General features: G+C 44.1%; 1 protein-coding gene across 1 annotated transcript in view; it reads left to right on the top strand.

Annotated features, from left to right (window-relative positions):
* Positions 1-17639, top strand: part of AFF2 (AF4/FMR2 family member 2) — a 572314-nt gene that overhangs the window by 476812 nt on the left and 77863 nt on the right. Inside the window, exons 10-12 of the mRNA XM_030209863.1 lie at positions 4190-4352; positions 7131-8138; positions 11848-11972. Of these exons, the coding sequence (XP_030065723.1) occupies positions 4190-4352; positions 7131-8138; positions 11848-11972 (1296 nt within the window). The remainder of the gene's footprint in view (positions 1-4189; positions 4353-7130; positions 8139-11847; positions 11973-17639) is intronic.

Raw genomic sequence — 17639 nt, 5'->3', positions numbered from 1 at the left:
TTATTTTTTGTCTATTAGATTGTAAGCTCTTTGAGCAGGGACTGTCTTTTTTCTATGTTTGTGCAGCACTGCGTATGCCTTGTAGCGCTATAGAAATGCTAAATAGTAGTAGTAGTAGTACCTGCATGTAATCCACCTTGAGCTACTACTGAAAAAGTGTGAGCAATATCCAAATAAATAAACCAGCAGGCAGGGCCGCCGAGAGACTGGGCCAGGCCCGGGACAAGGCCGCCCCCGAGCCCCTCCCCCACCCGCGGTCGCCAGGCCCCCCTCCACCCACCACCGGGCCCTCTCTGCACCCCCGGGCCCTCTGCACTGACCTTAAGCGCCTCACCTTTGAAAGCGCAGCAAGCAGCGGCAGACCATTCCTTCCTTCTGTGTCCCGCCCTCGAGGAAGTTACGTCAAGCGAGGGCGGGACACGGAAGGAAGGAGTGGTCTGCCACTGCTTGCTGCGCTTTTGAAGGTGAGGCGCTTAAATTCAATGCCAGGGAGCGACGGAGGGCGGGCGGGCTGGACTGCGGCGGCGGTGCCGGCCCCCCCCCCCCGAAGGCCCGGGCCTGGGGAATTTTGTCCCCCCTGTCCCCCCCCTCTCGGCGGCCCTGCCAGCAGGAGACTCTCTTACCCATTGAAATCACTTTGAATATGAACCCCTTTAACATTTGTTGCCAAACAAATTAAAACAATAAAGAAGAATTAAAGCCAAATCAGATCAAGAGATTATACAAGCTTTAAGGAAGTGGCATCAGTTTTTTTAGTCGGATGGTACTTTATCTTTATACAAGGGTTATTCCTACTATGTATTTTCCACTGAAAGATAAAACGTAGCGAGCATTGTACATTTTTCACGCTGAGAGAAATCCTATAGCTCTATATTTCATTCTAATACAGTTTAAGAATGTCTTGGACAGAACGAAATAAAGAAACCTCTTTCAGCCTTGTCGTCCTCAACCACCTGTTCAATAAACTCTATGTTCCACCATTACGGAGGAAGTGAGAACTGCTCTTCTTATATTCCCCAGAAAAAAAAGAATTATAATTCAGCAATTCATTTCAAATGTACTAAAATGTTTGATGATCAAAAAAAAAAATAGGAAAACGAGGGTGGTAGGAAAAAAAAAAAAAAAAAAAAAGCTCACTAGGAGACGGTGGGGACTGGTTTGATTAGAACATTTGATCAAATGAGGTATTAAGGTGAAGCACTGAATGTCTGTGAAGCAACAGTGAATAATATCAAACACTTTGTCAGCTTCACAAATGTAAAATCGGTTACCAAAGAGCCTCTGAAGAAATCCATTCTGCATGCAAAGCTTTATGCCCGAGGCTTTGAAAAACCTTAGAATTATTAACATTTTGTAAAGATTAGAGTAGCAACAGTGATCTGAAATGGCAAGAATTAAAAAGCTAAAACAACGTGAAGCTTTTAGTTTTTTTTTAAGAAACCACCTTGAGAAAAGACATACTAGAAAACTATTAAAAACCTAAAAAAATGAGTTGGTATAAAACATTTCCTTGGGTGGAAGAGGCTAAATAAAATGTATTAGTCTCTTAGAGACCCTTCTATTAAAGGGCGTTAAACAAACTGAAACAGGCTACTTTGCAACTGCATTAAGGGGGTTTGCGTTAGTTTGCTGTTTCTGTGCGTTAAATTGTGTGTTTTTGAATTTTTCTGTCAGGGGGCTTGGCATGGGCAGAGAGTATGTGTGGAAGCATTAACCAGCTAGCACATTACACTTACAGTATTATGGTGTGCTAGTGCAGAGTTAACGCGGGACCACTTACCATATGATTTGCCAACTGGATCCAGATTCACCCAACAGAGTTGATCTGGTCCTGGGGTTACCCCCATTACATGTAGGGACTTGTAGTTCTGATTTGCCCATTGCATTCCCTAAGAAAAACAAGACTACAAGTATGCAGTAAACCCAGGATTGGATCAACCCTGCTTTGCAAATCTGGATCCAGTTGGCAATCTTAATATAACCAGGAGCAGATACCACATGGAGTGGAGGAGTAGCGCATGTTGATTCTGGGGATCTGTGTTCAGTTCCCACTACAGCTCCTTATGACTCAGGGCAAGTCACCTACTTTGCCATTGCCCCAGGTACAAATAAGTACCTGTATATACTATGTAAACTGTTTTGAATGTAGTTGCAAAAACCACAGAAAGGCAGTATATCAAGCTCCCTTTCCCTTAGCCTTAATGTTAACATATGACCTGCAATTAAAAAAACAGTGGGAAGGCCCCTTATTGATGCAATGTTGATTTTGGGCTTGCTGCATGTTAAAATCCCATTTTTAAATGCATTAAGCCCAAAACCTAACACTTTTTTTTTTTGTGAAAGGGCCCCTTAACTAATATGAACCTCAGACCCTATAGGGGCATATAACTGTCCATACTGGTGCAAACTCCGTGAATACATTTTACCTGTAGGGTTTGCACTAGTGATCAGAGCAGAATTCCGTGAATACGTAGATCAGAGCAGAACAGAACTCTGAGTACATTTACTTGTAGAGTTTGCACTAGTGATCAGAGCAGAATTCTGTGAATATGTTTTATCTGTAGGGTTTGCGCCAGTGATTACAGCAGAATTCCATGAATACATTTTACCTGCAGGGTTCACAGCAGTGATCAGCGCAGAATTCCGTGAATACGTTTTACCTGTAGCGTTTGCACCAGTGATTAGAGCAGAATTCCGTGAATACGTTTTAGCTGTAGACTTTGCACCAGTGAGCAGAGCACAACTATGTGGGTAGTCGTTCTTGGATTTTTGCCCCGGGAAAAAGCATTTTCTTTTATTGTGAATAGATTTTCCTGACAAAACTGGGTAAATTGTTGCCTTTCCAGAAATCATCCCACCTGTGGGAGCGCTTCTAAACAATGTGGATAGCATTACGAGCGTTGAGTGTACAATTTTTTTAAAAAGTCCATTACATTGGATAAAACGCTTTTCTACAAACAGAAATGGTCTCGATCTCTATGGTTCACGAAGAAGAATCCTGCAAAAGAATAAAAAGCTGGGAATGTGCACAATGTTGTTTAGGAGTGGAGGAGTGACCTAGTGGTTAGGGTGGTGGACTCTGGTCCTGGGGAACTGAGGAAATGAGTTTGATTCCCACTTCAGGCACAGGCAGCTCCTTGTGACTCTGGGCAAGTCACTTAACCCTCCCTTGCCCCATGTAAGCTGCATTGAGCCTGCCATGAGTGGGAAAGCGCAGGGTACAAATGTAACAAAAATAAAATAGATACTATTGGAGATTCTACATGGAATGTTGCTACTATTGGAGATTCTACATGGAATGTTGCTATTCCACTAGCAACATTCCATGTAGAAGGCTGCGCAGGCTTCTGTTTCTGTGAGTCTGACGTCCTGCACGTGCAGGACATCAGACTCACAGAAGCAGAAGCCTGCGCGGCCACATTGGTGATCTGCAAGGGCCGACTTCTACATGGAATGTTGCTAGTGGAATCTCAAATAGTAGCAACAGTGGAGGAGTGACCTAGTGGTTAGGGTGGTGGACTCTGGTCCTGGGGAACTGAGGGACTGAGTTTGATTCCCACTTCAGGCACAGGCAGCTCCTTGTGACTCTGGGCAAGTCACTTAACCCTCCCTTGCCCCATGTAAGCCGCATTGAGCCTGCCATGAGTGGGAAAGCGCAGGGTACAAATGTAACAAAAAAAAATTAAAATACAAATGATTCCTATTTCAGTTGTTTCTGCCACACCTGAAGACATAACCTTCCCACCTTCCTCCAACTTTACTCCAGCAGCAAGACAGGAGGGGGTAGCAGGAATAGCAGAACACATGTCCGCAAAGTTTATATCTGGAGGCGGAGTTGGGTGGATACACGGGTGAATGTACCTGTTCATATGTGCAGGGAAAGATACAGCAGGGACTACAGGTGCATTTGTTCCATTTTGAAATGCGCTGAAAACCTCAGAAATGCCGCAAGTCAGTTTGCTTGTAAAATGTTATAATAACACCTGTTTTCCACCAAGGCTTTATTTTCCATAACTTCCATAAGGGAGAAGAATTCAGCATGAAACCTCACAAGCAAAAACAGCTAAAAAGTGCTGTGGGCTACATCGAGCATATCAGCAGGCGACTACACCCTTATGTAATACAGGAAAGAAAACAGAAGAGACGTTTATATATATTTAAAAAAATGTGTTTTTAATTTTCTTTGCAGTGGTCTTCCTTCACAATCAACGCATAATGCTGGACCAGCGCATTCCAGTGGAGGATCTGGGAGCTCCAGCGAATCCGAGAGCAGCTCTGAGTCTGATTCTGACAGCGAAAGCAGCTCTAGTGATGCAGACTGCAATGAGGAATCGCATATTGCCACACCGGAGGTAAAGAGAGAAATTCATCCCCTCGCTCCCTCCCATCCCCCACCGATTACCTTCATGTTTCTCATGTTGTTAGAAATATCATTGTCCTTTTGTAAAACTAAGGATATGAAGGATGATTCTATAACTATGTTTCTGCACCCCTTTGCATGCATATATGCAACAAATGTATAATTTAGACATGTTAATGCCTACATAAGTGCTATGATGCACAGATGCAAGGGGGGGGGGGGTCATACGCATGACCGGAGACTAGTTCTGCCCCATCTGGCTAGAGCTAGATCTGGAATCGACTCAAAATAGCGTATTCTACTTCATGACCCCTGGACTCAGTATCAACCAGCTCACCTTTATCCACATGTTTATTAACTCCTTCTAAGTAATGTAGTAGATTGGTGAGGCAAGATTTCCCTTCACTAAATCCATCTTGGCTTTCTCTCATTAATCCATGCTTATGTATATGCTCTGTAATTTTGTTCTTTATAATAGTCTCTACCATTTTGCCCAGCACTGATGTCAGGCTTACAGGTCTAAAATTTCCCAGATCACCTCTGGAACCCTTTAATTGGCGTTACATTGGCCATCCTCCAATATTCTGGTACCATACTTGATTTTAAAGATAAATTACATATTACTAATAATAGCTCTGGGATGTATACCATCTAGTCCAGGCGATTTGCTACTCTTCAGTTTGTCAAATTGCCACATTACATTTTCCAGGTTTACAGATATTTGATTCAGTTCCTCTGACTCATCAACATTGAATGCCATAATCTGGCACTTGTATCTCTCCCACATCTTTCTCGTTGAAGACTGAAGCAAAGAATTCATTTCATCTCTCTGCTATGGCCTTGTTTTCCCTGAGTGCCCCTTTTGCCCTTCAGTCATCTAGCAGTCCAACTGATTCTTTTCCCAGCTTCTTGCTTCTGATATACCTAAAAATGTTTTTACCATGTGTTTTTGCCTCCAACGCAATCTTCTTTTCAAAGTCTCTCTTTGTCTTCCTTATCGGCGCTTTGCATTTGACTTGCCATTCCTTATGCTATTTCCTATTATATTCAGTTGGATCCTTCTCCCATTTGTTTGAATTGGCATTTTGTGATCATAAGTACATTAAGGAGATTTTTTTTTCCCAGTTGAGGGGCCCAGGGGGTCTTTTACTAAAGATTAGCTCGAGTTATCTGCAGCAGGGCCCATAGGAATAAACTAGGCCCTGCTGCAGATAACGAGCTAATCTTTAGTAAAAGACCCCCCCCCCCCCCCCCCCCAGTTTTCTGTTCTATTAGTAAGAGTGATCCTATCCTATCGTTTTTATGAAGTTCTGCTTTTAATTTCTTTTAAATGTGATATTATTGTTAACTGCTTCAACTTGTCTGACAAAAGAAATGGTATATCAAGTTAAATAAATGATAAACGATTTACTGTCAAACCTAGGCATCCAGTTACACCTGCCGTAGTAACATAGTAACATAGTAGATGACGGCAGAAAAAGACCTGCACGGTCCATCCAGTCTGCCCAACAAGACAACTCATGTGTGCTACTTTTGTGTATACCCTACTTTGATTTGTACCTGTGCTCTTCAGGGCACAGACCGTATAAGTCTACCCAGCACTAGCCCCGCCTCCCAACCACCGGCTCTGGCATAGACCGTATAAGTCTGCCCAGCACTATCCCCGCCTCCCACCACCGGCTCTGGCACAGACCGTATAAGTCTGCCCAGCGCTATCCCTGCCTCCCAACCTCCAGTCCCGCCTCCCACCACTGGCTCTGGCACAGACCGTATAAGTCTGCCCCGCACTATCCCCGCCTCCCAACCTCCAGCCCCGCCTCCCACTACCGGCTCTGCTATCCAATCTCGGTTAAGCTCCTGAGGATCCTTTCCTTCTGAACAGGATTCCTTTATGTTTATCCCCCCGTAGATCTGGCATAACTGGCTGCACCTAAATTTAGATAAGCAAGTGAGGATTTACGCTAGTATTCTGTAATGGAATTGGATGCCCAGATGTGGTGTTGGAATAAGTTCTCCCTATGCAGCAGTCTAAAAGGAGGCATCTTGAATTGCCACTGTATTCCTTTTTTTCCAGTGATTACTTATTGTGAATACCTTTTCTTATGTAGGCCAATTTTCTTTTTCAGAAGAAAATTGTCCAGGACAAGTTGCCTTTATAGAATAAGCCTAAATGTCCATGCGGATTATAGAATACGCTGAGCGCCTTTCTGCGAAACTAAAATTTAGTCACGGACGGTAACGTCAAGTAAAACGTGGTATAAATGCTGATGCCTAAATTACGTGCGAACCGTTGTGTATTCTATAACAAAGAGAATAGGTTTTAGAAATACCCTTGACCCGCCCATTCTGTGCTCATGGCCATGCTCCCTTTTCAACGATGCAACTTTGAACCTACATGTATCACATTATAGAATACACTTAGTTCTGCGTGAAAATTCTAATTAATGTCAATTAGTGTCAATAATTGCTTGTTAAAGTGGCAATTGCTGGCGCTGATTGGCTTGTTGACTAAGTTGTGCTTGCGAATCCAAAGGGGGATCTTAACTTCTAGAATATGAGTGGATTTGCACGCGCAGCTTAAGTTGCGCTATATAGAATCTAGGGGTAAGTGCCTTAATTAACCGATTTCAATACATAGCCTGGTAATAATATAGGAAATTACAGTAATCACTACTAGGCTAAAATAAAAAAAAGATATAAATGAGGTGTCAGACTTTTTGACAGAGAAAGGCTCTTTCTTTCTGACTTAATACCACTTTTTAATTTGCAGCCTGAACCACCTTCATCAAACAAATGGCAGCTCGATAAATGGCTAAACAAAGTGAACTCCCATAATAAGACCATTATTAGCAACCAACACGAGGCTCATCCGGAGAGCACTTCCGAATGCCTGAACAACCAACAGCCTGAAGGCCAGAGCAAAGGGAAAAGCAATAGCAGTGTACTCCAGGCAGACTCCAAAGAGAGGGGACTACTAAGTCCCATCAGGGAAAAAGCCAAACCGCGAGTGGCCCCGAAAGCTCCCGAGGTGAAAAGCTCCAAACAAAAGTCCCCTTCTCATAATGAGCCAACGGCAAGATCAACTGGTAAAAAGCAACCTAAAAAGGTGGAGAGGACTTCTAGTGCAGAGGACTATACCTGGCCTAAGCCAAACACCACCAGCAGCACTCCCAAAGAAAAGGAGACACGGGAACCACAGGAGCAACCGAAAGCTCGGACAAAGGCAACAGCAGGCAAGACAGCACCCAGGAAAGAACCAAGGACTAGTGTAGGGCCTGCTCCAGAGAAGAAGAAGGTCAGAGGCCCCAGCAAAATTGTTCCAAAATCTCGAGAATTTGTTGAAACAGACTCTTCAACTTCAGACTCGAATACAGACCCAGAAGAGACTTTGCAGGTTAAGATATTGCCACCCTGCAGTGGGCCTGTCAGTTCTGTCAAAACAAAGGACTCCAGCAGCAACATCCTGAGCGTAAGTAGCTTAACCAGCAACGGCAGTAGCATATCTACAGACCAGGCCAGCAATGAGTTAGAAGAACAGCTCTTTTCACCCCTTCCTATCGTTCAAAATGAACTTCTGTCTCCGTTACGAGAATACGAAGATATTAAATCGTTATGGGTGAAAATAGACCTCAGTTTACTCTCCAGAATACCTGGACAAGATGCATTTGAGGTTGTTCCAGCAAAAGCGGATTTTAAAGAGACCAATGCAAAACATCGACGCCAGTCTCCCACACCAGCTGTTGAAAAAACCTGCACAAAATCTAAAAGGAAGCACAAGGTGAGCTATCATTTCTATTATAGAGGTAGTGACTACTGAGGTCTGCTTATCTCAGGTTTGGTTACACCATATGTTACATTAAAAAGAGAAAATTTTATTTTTTTTTTTTAGCTGAGACAGGCTACATTGAAAACTGTTCATACTGTTATATTATGTAAACAAATTAGATTTAGGGAGAGATTGAGCTGGTGACATATTGTTACAAATTGCTTAACAAGCGTTTTTCTCCATGAAACCGCCTGAAATGTAATACAAATCTTAACTTAAGGAAATGTGCTCTGCCATGCATTTAATGTTATTTATAGTAAGCCAAGGGGGATCTTAACTTCTAAAATACGACACAATGTATGCTAAAATATGTGTTATGAAAAGTTGATGAATTTCTGTAGGGGGCTGTTTTTCGGGCACTGGTCCTGTTATTCTCTATTGCTCATTGAAACAGGCATGCTTTCTCATCATAATATAAATCATTATGAGTATGATTAAACATCACTTAAATTGTCCTCTCACTATCTAAACTACATTGCAGTGCTAATCTGAGCTCTATAAAGAGACATGTAAATCATTATTAGGGGAAATTGTAATCTTCTATTCAGTGGCGTAGCCAGAAGACAATTTTTGGGTGGGCCAACGGGTTGGATGGGTGGGCACTATAACCCCCCCCCCCCCCCCCCCCCACACACACACACACACCACACACACACGCGTCTGTCCAGCACGTTTAAAGTTATCTGCGCTGCCTCCACTCACCTTCTCCCACCCCCACCGTGGCGCTGCCTCCTCTCCTGCACTTCATGGTCTCTGTCTCCCACCCCCGCGGCAGCGCTTGCAATTTGCTATCGGCGCTGTCTGCCTGACAGCTGACAGACACGGCGCGACAACGTCCTGCTCCGAGACCTTCCCTCTGCCGCATGCAATGCGCCCTGCATAAACAGGAAGTTGAATCAACGCGGCAGAGGGAAGGCCCCGGAGCAGGAGGACGTCGCACCGCGTCTGTCAGCTGTCAGGCAGGCAGCGCCGATAGCAAATTGCAAGCGCTGCCGCGAGGGTGGGAGACAGAGACCGTGAAGTGCAGGAGAGGAGGCAGCGCTAAGGCGGGGGTGGGAGAAGGTGAGGATGGGCCTGAGACAAAACTGGGTGGGCCTGGGCCCATCCAGGCCCACCCGTAGCTGCGCCCCTGCTTCTATTCATTTTCAAATCTGAAAAGAAAGAGAAACTGCACCAAGTTTGTCTTATGTGTTGAGAAAATGGCATGACTTTGCGATAAAACACTTCCAAATCAATGTCAACCTCATTCTTTGCTCTGAAGCCCAGAGGCATGTTGAAAAATGATGCTTCAAGAAAAGAAGAAGGTGTTCGACCACTTCAGTAAGACCTTTGTTGGTTGAGAGCTTGCTTGTGCTGGTGATCTCAGGGAAGGTCCTTTCTGCATCTTCTCATCTATAGGATGAGCACGTTGATAGTAGATACTAGGGATAAACTAGGGATGGGCTATTGTTGGAAGTGACATATGAAATGTCAACATATCCTATGTCCCAGCGTGTCATTACCAAAGGAAAATGAGCAGAAAAAAAAACAGTCTTTTGTATTTTGTCATTTGCTATTGATAGTTTACACTCTTTAGAAAGAGGACACACTCTTTCCTAATAGTGGAACCACCACGCATACTTGAACTGGTGAACATGTGCAAACTTATGCATGCAAGTGCACCTTATCAGGAAAAGAGTGTGCCTTTTTCAGAAATATTGCACCCTTTTCACTCAATGTGCAATTAAACTTTGGAATTCATTGCCCGAGAATGCGGTAAAAGCAGTTAGCTTAACAGGGTTTAAAAGAGGTTTAGATAATTTTCTAAAAGAAAAGTCCATAGGCTAGTGGTTCCCAAACCTGGTCCTGGAGGCACCCCAGCCAGTCAGGGTTTTGGGATATCCACAATGAATATTCATGATAGATATTTGCAATCACTACCTCCACTGTATGCAAATCTCTCTGATTAATATTCATTGTGGATATCCCAAAAACCTGACTGGCTGGAGTGCCTCCGGGATCAGGTTTGGGAACCACTGCCATAGGCCATTATTAATATGGACTTGGGGAAAATCCACTGCTTGTTTCTAGGATAAGCAGCATAAAATCTGTTTTACTATTCTTGGATCTTGCCAGGTACTTGCGAACTAGATTGGCCTCTGTTAGAAACAGGATACTGGGCTTGATGGACCTTCGGTCTGTCCAGGTATAGCAACGCTTATGTTGTTACCACATAATGGCACTATTTTCAAAGAGTGTGCACTATTATCAGCAAGAGACAAAATAACCAAATGAAAATGAGTAAACTGAAAATTCCTGTAAATGACACAGGAAATGGCATGAAATAAATACTTTCTAGCTGCCCATCCCTAGTTCATAGCAGACAGCAAAGTGTAAGAAATAGAACAGAGAAGGAGCAGTGAACTTAAGAAAGATGAATATTGGGAAGCCTTGGCATGACATCTACTTGTGTTTACATCGAGATACAAGGAGAGTATTGCCAAACAGAGTTTCAATGTGCTTTCTTTTCTATTGGACGTACTGTTTAGCATCAAGAAATAAAAACAGCTAGAATCAGTCAAAGCGGTAAAACTAAAACTGAAAACTCAAACATGTATCACCCTGGGTAACTGCAGTTCTCAAATGTGTTGTAGAATGTCACAGCATATCAGTAGGCAGGGAACAAGGCAAAGTGAACATGTGAAAGGAAGAGCTGGGGGCGGAGTCAGTAAAGATGGGTGTTATCCAGATAATGAGACTGAAAATCCGAGTATGGACCCAATGAGCAGCCCTTATCCATGTAGGAACTGCTTCTACCCAGAAAAGTGCCACCGATTATCAGGGACTTAGATTGTAAATCATCCAGAGACAGTAGGGGCACATAAATGTTAGGTGGTGCTCATACCAGATTGCACTTGTATTCTCCGTGCCCAGATGTCATTAAAATAAATTCTCACCATGTGGCATCAAGATGCCTAAATGAACATGCCCAATTATGGAATTGCCCCAAGATGTGTCTACAGTATTTACTGTAAAAAGCAGGTATTAATTATGGATACCGGTACTAAGATTATTTTGTGTTGTAATCAGTGCATTTTTTCTAGCGAAAAAGGTTCCAGTACTCAAACGCCAGGCCACCCTTCAGGGGTGGGGTAATCACTGAGGGACCCCACCTCACAATAGCCAGGCCTCCTGCAACCAGTCATAGAATCTATGACAAGTCAGAATTGGTTAGTAGAGCCTGAGCTCATTCATTAAAACTTGGGGTCCATAGGTAAATTTTAGCAGACAATGAAAAAGGTGCCGGGGATACGAGGCTTTTTCCTCCTTAAAATACGCATAAAGATACTACCACACTATTTGTAAACCGCTTTGGTATTTAACATTTGTGCATGACCAGGAAAAGAAATCATTTAAAATACCCTATTTTCCCGCTGCGATAAAAATGGGCTTAGCATGTGAAATCCTATGTTAGGATGCACTAATCCCATTTTTTTTTACCACAGCTTGGTAAAAGGACCCCTAAATTAGAAATTGAGATCGTTATATAGCGGAGCATTGGCAAGCCTGATAGATAAATAGGTAGAATGAATTTATTTACACTGAAATATCTCACTTTTCTTTCCTGTCATCTGCATAATTGTAGCTCTAATGCCGAATTCTTCTGTGTTTCTCGTTAAAGCAAGGTGAAATGTCTGATCTATACGGTGAGAACAAGAAACAGCGTCTGGAAGACACCTCCGCTCCATGCCTGCTTCCACCTTGCATTTCTCCGATACCTAATCACCGATTAACCAGCACAAAAGAGTACGTTCTTGCTGAGTAGTGATGGACTAAAAGTGCTAAATTCAGCGTTTCCCTTATGTATGATACCAATGCATGTAGTTAAGGTTATAAACCAGTGGCGTAGCTAGGTGGGGCCAGGGGGCCTGGGCTCCCATAGATTTGGCCCTGGACCCCCCTGTCGACGACCCTCTCAACCCCCCCTCCCGCCACCAACCCGCCGACGCCTGCCTTTGCTGGCGGAGGACCCCCAACCCCTGCCAGCCAAGGTCCTCTTCTTCCCGCAAAAGGCTTCCTTTTGTTTCTGACGTCCTGCAGGACGTCAGAAACAGAAGGAAGCCTTTTGCGGGAAGAAGAGGACCTTGGCTGGCAAGGGTTGGGGGTCCTCCGCCAGCAAAGGCAGGCGTTGGAGGGTTGACGGCGGGAGAGAGGGAGGGTCGTCGCCAGGGGGGTGGGCAAAGATGGTGGTGGCGGGGTCGGCAATGGTGGGGGGGGGGGGTTGGTGACGTCGGGGATCTTACCACCACTCATTGACCTAACGGTAAGGTCTCATGCGCTACCCACACAGTAAGCATGCAGCGAGCACCAACTGGTGTTTACCACCGGGTAAGTGGCCCATGGCAGAAAATAAAAAATTATTCTCTACCATAGGATTTGGCACGCCCCAAATTCAGAATTACCGCCCGGCTCACACGCCAGCCAGGTGGTAGTGCCGATTTAGCATGTGCTGTACGCTCGCAGGCCCTTATGCAGCTTAGTAAAAGACCCCTAAACTTGCTATTCTAACTGGATGGATAAAGTCTTTTAAATGTTGATTCCATTGTGTTTTAGACTGGCAGGTGTAGTTTTAAGCCCCTATACCAGTGTTTCTCAGCTCTTTATTTATTTTATTTATTTGTTATTTATTTATTTGTTACATTTGTATCCCACATTTTCCCACCTGCGGACTTTGATCCTGGGGAACTGGGTTCGATTCCCACTGCAGCTCCTTGTGACTGTGGGCAAGTCACTTAACCCTCCATTGCCCCAGGTACAAAATAAGTACCTGAATATATGTAAACCCGCTTTGAATGTAGTTGCAAAATACCACAGAAAGGCGGTATATCAAGTCCCATTCCCCTTTCCCTATTTGTAGGCTCAATGTGGCTTACATAGTACCGGAGAGGCTTTTTCCAAACCTTTCTGGTTCTTGTGTAGCCACAATTAATATGCATGAGATCAATTTGCATATATAGGGTCTCCAGGACCTGAGTGGTTATGAGAAGAAGAGGACTGAGTAGTGGTACAAAAGAAAACATGTACCGTATTTTTCGGACTATAAGACGCACCGGACCATAAGACGCACCTAGGTTTTAGAGGAGGGAAATAGGAAAAAAAAATTTTTCCTTTTTCCCTCCTCTAAAACCTAGGTGCTCCGGTGCGTCTTGTCCGAGTTCGGGATCGCCCTCCCCTACTTACGTCACGCGATGTTCCCTGGTGGTCTAGTGACATCGGGGCAGGAAAGAGCCCCCTCTTTCCTGCCCAGCGCGCTGCTCTCCGTCCTGAATGCTGCCTGACGGTCTCTGCGAGATTCAAAATGGCCGCCGAGAATTGAAGTCTCGGCGGCCATTTTGAATCTCGCCAAGACCGTCAGGCAGCATTCAGGAGGACGGAGAGCAGCGCGCTGGGCAGGAAAGAGGGGGCTCTTTCCTGCCCCGACGTCACTAGACCACCAGGGAACATCGCGTGACGTAAGTAGGGGAGGGCGATCCCGAACTCGCTACCTTCGGACTGTTAAAAAGAACTCAGGTTTTAATGTACATTTTCTTCCACATTTTTCACAGCAGACAAAATAACATATTGGCAACATCTATCCCTTTCCCTACTTTCACATACTCTTTTCCTTTAACCTAGTGCCCAGGACTAATGATTGTCACTATAGTCACCTGGATAAACTTTTAAAGATAGCAGAAATCCTGTGAAGATGCAAATAAATACTTTTTTTTTTCCATTTCTATGCTTTCTGCCTGGCCTTAAAAGCCACCCTTAGCAGTGTACAAACAATTTAAAACAATTTATGGCACTGTCATCTTAATAGAGAGCCTGGTTCCAATTAAGTTGAAGGCCAAGGAAGGAGCACAAAACTGAAAATCAGAAAATAGTGGGAGGTGGAACTGTGCATGTGGCAGGGGATAGATTTCAGCACCATGAAAAAGGCTGCTAAATGATCCTGCTGATGCTGTATTGCTAGCACATCAGAATGGGTTGGAAAAACTTTAGACCAGCAGCAATACCAGGAATTTTTACAGGGGTGTGTCTCCGCCCCCACCCCCCCCCCCCACTTCCTCTCCACCAACACCCCCCATCTCCCTCTGTACCTTAAAATCACCTCCCCTCCAGTCTTCACCCAGGCAGTGGCAGAGATAGTCATAGGCTGCCTGCGACTTGCACCGGGACTTTCTTTCTGAACCTTCCCGCCCCTTCTGATGCAACTTCCTGTTTTGTGACGGGCAGGATGGTTCAGAGAGAAAGTCCCAGTGCAGGCCGCAGGCAGGCTATGAGTGCCAGTGCTGCTGCACAGGCAAAGACTGGAGCAGAGGTGTTTTTAAGGCAGGGGGCGGAGGGAGGGTCTGACAGGGGCACACCTGAATAAATATGCTACTGACCATCAATCAGGTCAGGATGTCTCAAGTTCCACTAATATTTTAGAATAGGCGCTGCCAAACGAAGAGACCCCCCTGTCACATGGCATAAACGTCTGAAATATCAATGAGTCAACATGGTCCCATTAATGTTTGTGTTATGACATAGTAGAGATGTACATTCATTTGAAATAGCATGAGACATATTTTTTTAATAGTGCATGACATTTGTAAGGAGGGTACAGTAAATGCACACTCTTTGCCAGTAGTGCACACATGCATGAACCATCGTGCATGCACAAATACCCCCGGATTTTATATAGGTCACTGAAACTAACTAGTTGAGCCATTAATAATCAATGATTAGTGTTAATTGGCACTCATTTGGAGTTACGTGCAGATCTGCCCTGCACTCTATTCTATATCACGTGCGCCTACATTTTGTAGTGTGCAACTCAAAAATAGACATGGCCATGGGAAGGGCATGGGCGGTTCATGGGCATTCCCAGAATTTACATGTGATGTTATAGAATAGTGTCATTTACGTGCCCAACCACCATTAGTTGCGCGCCAGTTTCAGCAGGCGAAAGTGCCTTATGCCCAAAGTTAGGCGCAAACTCTACCCTAAGTTAGTATTCTGCACAGAGCACCCTTTGAACAATACTAGTTTAGCGCAGATCTTCCAGTGCCCAGCTTTGGGCACCATAAAATGAATCCCCCCCTTAGGACTAGATTCTATATATCATGCCTAAAAGATCAGTGCTGAACAAAATATGCCTAGGTGTATTCTGTAAAATACACCTAAATTTAGGCATGCTTTTAAGAATACCCATATGTTTCTGTGTGGTTTACAAAATACGTCAAGCGCCCATTCACGTGACAAAATATGCACTCTGGTTCACAAGATCATCTATGGCAATGCTCCGGGATACATGATAGACCTTACAGACCTACGAACCAGAAACACAACAACTATGTAAGCCACATTGGGCCTGCAAATAGGTGGGAAATTCTGGGATACAAATGCAACAAATAAATAAATAAATTTAGTTGTGGGCAGTTATGCCAAGTAAAACTTGGTGTAAATGCTGACGCCAAATTAGGCGCGGACCGGTTGTACTCTATAACAATGCGTATAGAAACACCCATGATCCACTCATCCCAAGCCCGGGACCATTCCCCCTTTTCAACTACATGACTTAGAAGTTACGCGCTTCACGTTTCAGAATACGCTTAGACAGTTGTGCATGTTAATTCTAATTAAAGCCAATTAGTGTCAATAATTGCTTAATTGGTAATTATCAGCGCTGATTGGCTTGTTGACTGATTAAGTTGCTTGCAAACCCAGTATATAACCAGTTTTGTGCATGCAACTTGAGTCACAAGATATAGAATCCAGGGGATAGTGAATATGTGTGTGCACTATTAGATAAAATAGTGCACTCTTTCTGAAAGAGTGCCCTTCCCATGCAAATAATGCTCACTCTTTATAAATAACTTCCACTCTTTCTGAAGAGCTCACTCTTTCCAAAAAAGCATGCATTCTTAACAATATTACTCCCACAATGCAAACAACAACAACACACAAATAGGCTCCAGACACAATGAAAATTCCCTTAAACAACATAAGAAATGTTTTGAAATGAAAGGTTTCGGCCTTCGCACCACTATGGAACTGCAACAAACATTTATGTGCTGGAACACAAAGAGCCCTGTTTACTAATCAGCGTTATAGGCGCGTTAACATTTTTAACGTGCGTCAACTATGTACGTGCCTACAATATCCCTATAGGCACCTACATGGTTAGCGCAAGCGCTAAGAGTGGGCATACTAATGCATCTTAGTAAACAGGGCCCAAAGTATTATATCAGCCATTTCAGAAACATAAATGCTTATTTTTCCTAAGTTTTCAGAGACATGCAAAATAAAGCAATGTGTCTGTTCTCTCTACCTGCTGAGTGAGATATTAAAAGGAGGGGATGTTAACAAGCTGTGTTACAACCCACGTTATTTGCCCCTTAATGTGTGCTAAAGAGTAGTAATGCAGGTACATAGTAATGAGATGCAAAACATGCAAATGAATGCAAAGCAGCTTATTACTATGTAAATATCCCTTGTCAGTTTCATTTTGGGTGGGGGGGGGGGGGGGATCAACTACTGGGGGTTAAGGGGGTGACCGCCCCCAATCCTTTCAATGGAGCACTGCTCAAGAGGAGCACTTTTCTGAAACCTAGATGCCCCAGGTAGGTAAGTGTAACTCCGGATATTGACCTTTAATCTTTAATATCTGTAAGCATCATTGAACCTACCACTAGGAAGGAAAATGTGGAGTACAAATGCAATAAATAAATAGACATGCATTCACCTTCTGAAACAGGGAACACACATTTGTTTTATAAGCTTATCCTATTCCCATCCAAAACATGCGCAGATCGTGCTCCCTTGCCATACTCACGTTTTAGACACTTATGCGCTATAAACATCCAGAAATCCAAATCCAACAAAAAAATGCCCATTTATTCTTGTCTGAAACCCAAGTAGTGCTTCTAAAATAAGTGCCCGGGGGGGGGGGGGGGGGGGGGGGGGGTTAGTTATCAAGGTGCAGTTCAAGGCGGGCTTTTAGTGCACCTTGATGTACCATGAAATTCACCAATCTGCAGAATTTCGGTACTGCAGGTTGCTGACTTCAGTTTAAAATGAATAACGCTGGTCAGCCACCTTGTAAGCAATGTAATTCTATCAGCATGGGAACTTCAGACCACAAAGCAGCGGTCTGATGCTCCCAGTCTGCATTGTAAAGGGGCCGACAATTGCACCAGGTAGATGTGGACAGAGCACTCCCTAAGTGGTCCCCCTAAATCAAGATACCCTAAAAGTGCCCCCCAACCAGAAGCCTCTGAACTGAAAAGATCCCCCAAGAGCTGAACCCCCAACTGCAAGTTCCTTCTCCCCCATCAGAACCCCCCCCCCCCCCAATCTTTAATGCTCCCAAAGGTCCCCCTTCCCAGTGTACTGTTGAAATCCCTAGTGTCTAGTGAGCCGGGTGGGATCAATCCCCAATCACTCCTG

Source organism: Microcaecilia unicolor, chromosome 7, assembly GCF_901765095.1.
Source record: "Microcaecilia unicolor chromosome 7, aMicUni1.1, whole genome shotgun sequence".
NCBI lineage: Eukaryota > Metazoa > Chordata > Amphibia > Gymnophiona > Siphonopidae > Microcaecilia > Microcaecilia unicolor.
This window is presented reverse-complemented; position numbering and strand designations above follow the sequence as displayed.